The sequence below is a fragment of the Phyllobates terribilis genome, unplaced genomic scaffold (genome assembly GCF_046119375.1).
Source record: "Phyllobates terribilis strain yellow unplaced genomic scaffold, ASM4611937v1 Scaffold_7__3_contigs__length_470593459, whole genome shotgun sequence".
Classification (NCBI taxonomy): domain Eukaryota; kingdom Metazoa; phylum Chordata; class Amphibia; order Anura; family Dendrobatidae; genus Phyllobates; species Phyllobates terribilis.
Window position 1 is genome coordinate 292,992,592 of NW_027362767.1, and position 7,175 is coordinate 292,999,766.

Consider the following 7,175-nt stretch of genomic DNA (forward strand, 5'->3'; position numbering starts at 1 on the left):
CTCCAGCCGGCCTGGGGTAGTGTAGTGTTGGATGCAGGTGTTGGGGTTCCGGGCAGCACTCCCTCCTTACCTGAGAGAAAGGGAGACACCACACCTCTGGGTGAGGTGCAGTACCTCTGTGGCGACCGAACCCTCAAGGGCGCCACAAATAATCTGTGAAAAGGAAAAATAATAATGTGCCTTTGTCTGAAATGAAGGAACAGTAAGGTGTAATCTCAGGACTCTGTATAATAAGTCCATAACTATTATGGCAGTATGAAGGAGACCTTTTTTTGCACTTTTTAAGGTCTTATGGATCCAAGTAGAACCCCTCTGCTTAGCGTTACCTTCAGTGGAGCCATTCATTGTACATGTACCAAAAAGGTATACAGAAAATGTCTTGTAAAGTGGTGGGACACTTGAAACTGAAGCGTGGCACTATTTGTTAGACAAGTCCCTTCTAATAGTAACTTATCTTACCAAAAGTTTCCATGATAATGATCCTTAACCACAAGTGTCTTATCCCGGTATAAAATGTCACTCATCCAGAGGATACAGGCAAAGGGTCTTCTAATTTTGATGTCCTTCTTTACGAAGATAAATGCTTAATTAGTAGGATCTCTACACTGTGAATTGGTTCATTATCTTCTATGAAATGGTTAAGACACTTTGTCACTTGGATGTGGAATCCTAAGACAAGGTGCTGAGTACATAAGCGGTGGGCTTATATGCGGAGGAGCAGTCCAGGACTCAGTCTGATTTGTAAACTGCCTCCTCAAGACCATGAGCTCCCCCAAGAGAGAGTTCCTCTTTAAAGTGCTAGTAGTTGGTGACCTGGGAGTTGGCAAAACTTCTATCATCCAGAGATACGTCCACAACATCTACTCTCACTGCTACAGAGCTACTATCGGTGTGGATTTTGCTCTTAAGATCCTGAACTGGGAGAAGGACGCTGTGGTGAGGCTTCAGCTTTGGGACATCGCTGGTGAGTTTATTGAGATTATATTACCTAAAACATACTGAAATACTGAATGATATTTTTTACAATAACAGTAAGTAAAAGTATAATCCATCTGTAGTGGTTCATCCGGTGCTACAAGCAAAAATGATTTCACCTACTAGTGTCTCCTATATATGTATATTGCCATTAGCGCTAGGTGTGCAGACCCTCAATATGTTCACGTTCAGCTGACAATGTAGGTCTTCAACCTATTTGTTTCTGTTTTAGTAAATTTCTTGTTTTTAGCTCAGTCTGTTTATATTGTTAAACCCTGACCTTGGCCGAGAATCAACTAACACCACAACTAGTAATGAGCAGACCGGTGGAAGTTCGGGTTCTGGTACCAGAACTGTACCCAAACTTCAACCAGAACCCAAACCCCATTGAAAACAACGGAGACCCAAACTTTGAAGCTGGAAAAAATCTCTCTCTCTCTCTTCTCTCCCGGACTTCCCCCGGGACTCCAAACACTAAAAAGGACTTCCGGTAGAAGTCAGTGTTCGGAGTTTTAAGTTCAGGTTCAGTCATCTGTAATCACAACTGCTTAATTTTTAAATACAGCACTTAAAGTGGTTGGTCCCTTTCAGAAAATCATCAACCCCTGACACAGTTTGGTACAAGGATGAAAATTTACTGAAAGGGGACGACCTCTTTGAATAATACTGGTGTCAATTACCCACATAATATTGCCATTTATCATACAGTGACAGTAAATGCCCACAAAATACTACCATATACTGCCCAAATAAAAACAATTGGTAAAGGAAATCTGCCATCTAATTTGAAAGCAGCATAATGCAGAGGCAGAGACCCTGATTCCAATTACGTCACTTACTGGCCCACTTTCTGTACCTTCAATAAAATCAGTGTGTTGTATGAGTGGGGTTATCATTAGAGGAGTAGTTGTCTTGTGCCATGCAGCCCTCCTGCTCTGTGTAAACCAGCCATGATCATTGATTGGCAGGTTTCTGCCTATGCACATTGTACACAGAAAATTGTCAATCAGTGGTGTGGGCGGGGTTATACAGAGCGGAGCATTCAGAGAACTGGTAGATCTGTAGCAGAGAAAGCAGTGATTTTATCAAAACGACAGCAAGCAGCTCAGTAGGTAACAAATCACTGGAATCAGGGGCTCTGCCCCATACTGTATATCATGCTGCTGTCAGATTACATAGAAAAAATCTGATGATAGATTCACTTTAAATATAATGGTATTTCCATGGGGGTAGGATAATCACCGGATTTATCAGGCTAGAAATATGCTTATATGCATTGTGGGTAAGATTTTGAAATACCTTATCTACAAGCAGCAGAGAAAATCTGCAGCAATTATTCACCTGTGCTGAGGAAATGACATCCACATTTTGTCAATTTATGCTGTGCATTTCACCCTTTACTACATCATTTCCAGTAAAATCCAGGCCGTTTGGTATAGATTCTGCCACTGCAGATTTCCTGCAAAAATGTCTAACTACATAACCCAAAAGTATTTGGTAATGCCTAAATAATTAACCATAACTGATGAAATATACCATTAACAATTTTAAAGTTTATGTTAAAATTAGTTCATATGATTTTGTAATTTTTTTTTGTCCAAACGTACATAGTGGTAATATGTATGCTCATAGACCGGATGTAATTACGGTATGTATAAATCTCATATTATTGTCAGAAGAGTAGATGGAAAAATATCCAACGAAACTGATCCAATTGTCGATTACAGTTTCAGCATTACTAGCTTTTAAAATTAGAGTATTAACCATTTCACAACCTCAGATGAATTAAATATCAAGGCAGTTACATTATGCTGTACTTTCCAATTCCACTCCTGAACCGAAAGGTACTATGTAGTGATGAGCGAGTATGTTTGATTAAACCTTTCGGCGAGTATGCTCGGGCGAGTACCGAGTATCTTAAGCGTGCTCTGTGATATGTTTTTATCACTCCCGTGGGCATGATTTGCGACTGTTTGACAGCTTTAATACATGTGAGGTATGTTTAACAAATAAGCATACCTCACATGTACCACACCTGCTCGGTCCTCCCTTTTTCGCGGAGTCGATTGAACAGCCATGCGACCTTGGTCAGGCCGAGTAGGTACTTAGTCACGCCCCTCTGGTCCCTCCTTTCACCGCAGCACAGAGGTTCCACCACCCGGACCCGTAAAACAGGGTTGGACTGGCCCACCAGAGAACTGAAGAATCCTCCGGTGGGTCCTGGCTTCTCCTTCAGGAGAGTTCATAGTGCAAACCTTGCAGCTGCTATGGGGCTCTTGAGTAGGGGAGAAAGGTGGGCCCTCAGAATTAAATCCTCTGGTGAACCCAATGTTCTTCAATCTGACACTGCCCGCATATACGGTATGTTAGACTGTCTACCGAACCTGTCAATATCGGCATGTTTGTCCAACATTAGTCTAACATGTATGGGAGGCTTTAGAGTAGCAATTTAGGCAGCTATCTTGGACTACTCTCCAGGACAATAGATTATCTATCCTTGGATTCTGTCAAGATTAGCAATAGATTCGTCTTTAAATAGAACCTGTCATCAGGGTTTTATACGCCAAACTAATAGGCTGTAAATGCAGAGCCCACCCACTGGGCTTGCAACTCATTAGCATACTATTTCTATAAAACAGCAAAACAGATTTGTACAACCAAGTTAAGGTAAAGCACCTTTACATACATGCCATTAATTTGGCGTAAAAAAAGGCTGATGACAGGTTCTCTTTAAGTGTAGTATTAATAAAGATTACAAAATCAGTCCTAAATATGTCGTGATAGTATTTAATTGGACAAGCTGCATTGTACAAACCCTATTTTTGCTGAAGATGAATGCCAATGGTGACAATTATTTTATTTTTACAGGAAATTAGTGTTTTTACTGATTCATGCTATAGATTTTTATAGTTTTTCCTGTTTCTTTATGTCCAATATTCATACATACGCTTACATCTCAAATTAAAGCAAGGAAGAATATAAAAGTATAATGATGAAATCTATGTTTTCATTAAGGTCAGGAGAGGTTTGGCCACATGACTCGCCTATATTACCGTGAAGCAGCTGGTGCATTTGTAGTGTGTGACTTGGGCCGTGCAGTCACTCTACAATCCGTTCAGCGCTGGAAAGATGACCTGGACTCAAAGATTATGCTAAAAAATGGAAAACCAATTCCAATGATTCTAATTGGGAACAAAAGTGATCTGCTTCCCCATGGAATAAGAATCCAAAATGTAGAGGACTTGGGCCGAGAGCTGGAGTTTACAGATTGCTATATGACTTCTGCTAAGGTAACTCATTGCTGACTGGCTTGTACAGAATACTGCCTTCTTTTTTTTACAGTATGCTCCTAGGTTTATTTACCAGGCAAAAATTCTCATGCAGCAGATCAAGTTATGCCTCAGATTTTACAACAGAATTCACCAATTGCCCCAACTGACAAAACTTTATATTATGTGACAATTAGAGCTAGGGCAGAGACAGACTGCCGTATCTCTCGTGCGAGGATCACATTGTAAACCTTGTACTGGCCAGTACCTCTCCTGACCAGACCATGACAGCTGCATAGAAATCCATCACGCTGTCATGCTCAGGTCAGTAGAGGTGCCTGCCAGTCCATTCAGTGCGATGCGATAATCGCACGAGTTATACGGCAGTCTGTCTCTGCCCTTAAAAGAAATCTGTCAGCAGGTTTTTGCTACCTCATCTGAAAGCAGCATAATGTAGGAAAAGAGACCCTGATTCCAACGATGCATCACTTAGTTTACTGGGTGCAGCTGTTGCAACACAATCAGAGTTCTCAGTCTAACCAATATAGAGGCCAAAAAAATATTTATTTAGAATATTGCCACACAATACAATATATAATCCTATTCAAGGAGGAGGCTTCCATTATAAAATGTCAAACTTTATTAGTACAAGTTACAAAAAAACAACAATAAAATCAGAGCAATGAGGTAGTATAAAAAGAACAGACCATGTGATGTAGCCTAAAGAGTATACAGCACATGTAAGATAGCTGACAAATGAATTGATTTATTCATAGGGACAGAAAATTATTTATGTATGGATCTTTATTATAATGCTGACAGATAGTTAATAAATATACAATCAGTATCTCAATTCTGGCAAAAAGTGTCAGATGCAGTATAAATAGCAACATAAGAATTGAAAGGACACTGGGATATATAATACTGTATAGTCAACCACAAAAAAAGGATAATAAAAGTGCTAGATGTAATAATTTTACTTATATGAAGCATGTATATAAGAGCTGACAATATAGTTATTTCATTTATAATCCCAGGTTAAATCTGAATACACATTGATTATCAATTCATAATTCCCAACACAAGAACAAAAAAAGTACCATGATGCAATAAATATATTCTTAATACTTAGGAATTCCCAATTTATAATATTGCATAGGCTACACACTGTAATGAAACCTGCTTTACTACATAAAGTGCAAAGTGCAAAGACCATTTTTCAGTGCTCAGAATAAAAGTTACTTTTGGTAAATACATAAAAAATGTTAAATAAAGCAAAGTAAACAATTCTCATATTTCCATAGTTACCAATTGCTTTCAGGCTAAATGCACCTGGGATCCCCCTGATGCGCGTTTCGCGTGGGCTTCTTCCTGTTAACCAGTTAAATGCCGCTGTCAATAACTGAAAGCAGCATTTAACACATGCAGACAGGAAGCGTGGCATTGATCCTGCCTATCAGTGCCTCTGTCATGTGATCGCGGGGGCTGATGGGTTGTCATGAGAGCTGGGGGTCTGCAAAAGATTCCATGCCTGTCATCACAAACCTCCTGTGCCACAGGCTGGCAGTCATAGGAGATCATGATTTTTGCTATACATAACAGCTTCAAGTCTCCTAAGGAGACTAAACTAGAAAAAAAAAAGTTTTAAAAATATTTAAAAAATAAAAAAAACACAAGTTTAAATCACCTGCCCCTATGCCTCATTAAAAATAAAATAATTACAAAAAATACACATTTGGTATCGCCGCTTTCAGAAATGTCTGATCTATCAAAATATAAAATAAATTAATCTGATGGGTAAACGGCGTAACGAGAAAAAAAATCAAATCGCTAGAATTACTGTTATTTTGTGGCTGCAAAATTGCAATAAAATACAATAAAAGGAGTTCAAAGCATTGTATCTACCCCGAAATGGTATCAGTAAAGAGTCATCAACTTAGGGCAAAAATAATAAGCCCTCACTCAGCCCCAGATCCTGAAAATGAGATTGTTATGGGTCTCAGAAAATGGCGACAAAAGCTAAATTTATTTTTTGACAAATTTCACATTTTTTTTTCACCACTTAAATAATAAAAAAAAACTATATATGTTTGGTATCTTCGTAGTCGTTCTGACCTGGGGAATCATATTGCCTGTTCAGTTTTATCATATAGTGAACATGGTAAATACATTTTTTAAAAAAAACATGGTGGAGTTGCACTTTTTTTTACAATTTTTTCGCACTTGAATTTTTGCCCCCATTTTCCAGGACACTATACGGCAGAATGAATGATGTCATTCAAAAGTACAACTCATCCCAAAAAAAAGTGGAGCGAAAAACGGAAAATCGCACGGGGGTGAAGGTCTTAAGAGTAGTGCAGGAAATCAGTACAATCCAAAGCACTTTGATATGAGTCTATATTCCTCCTGCAGGACAATGTCAACATCGATCAAGCAATGTCGTGTTTAATTAAAGAAATGATTGCAAATAAGGAGGACAGTGAACCAACAATGGATCCCAACATTATTAAATCATCTCAACTGAATTTTCATTACACAAAAGACTGCTCACGATGCTGCCGCCTCTGAATTATGGGACTATATCTGTGTGCTCTTCGATGGGATGTGAATGTGTGTGAAATGACTGTATAAGAAAATTGTATGCATTCATGTGACTACAGTTCAGGAGGAAACCCTGATCATGGAAAGGAGCTGCAGAGGAATGAGGATCCGCGTCACAAGTAAACTAAAGAAAAATGTCAAATTAGTCATTACACATGCAAAAATGCTTGGCATGGATCAGGGGAGGACAAAGACAGTAAAGGGCCCCTGTGCAGGACTTGTGACTGAGCCCCCCTAAGTCAGGCGCCACCCTTGTAAACACATTGACATTTTCATGTATATTCACATTAAGAACAATATAATAAAATGTACACAAGCTAATACATAACA

The 7,175-nt window shown here is 39.0% G+C and overlaps 1 protein-coding gene across 1 annotated transcript; it reads left to right on the forward strand.

Moving 5' to 3' along the window:
* The first annotated feature begins 762 nt into the window (after positions 1 to 762).
* Positions 763 to 6,812, forward strand: LOC141155504 (ras-related protein Rab-38-like). The gene is made up of 3 exons (XM_073642371.1): positions 763 to 964; positions 3,991 to 4,265; positions 6,657 to 6,812. Exons 1-3 carry the CDS (start codon positions 763 to 765, stop codon positions 6,810 to 6,812), a joined length of 633 nt encoding a protein of 210 aa, XP_073498472.1.
* Positions 6,813 to 7,175: the final 363 nt, after the last annotated feature.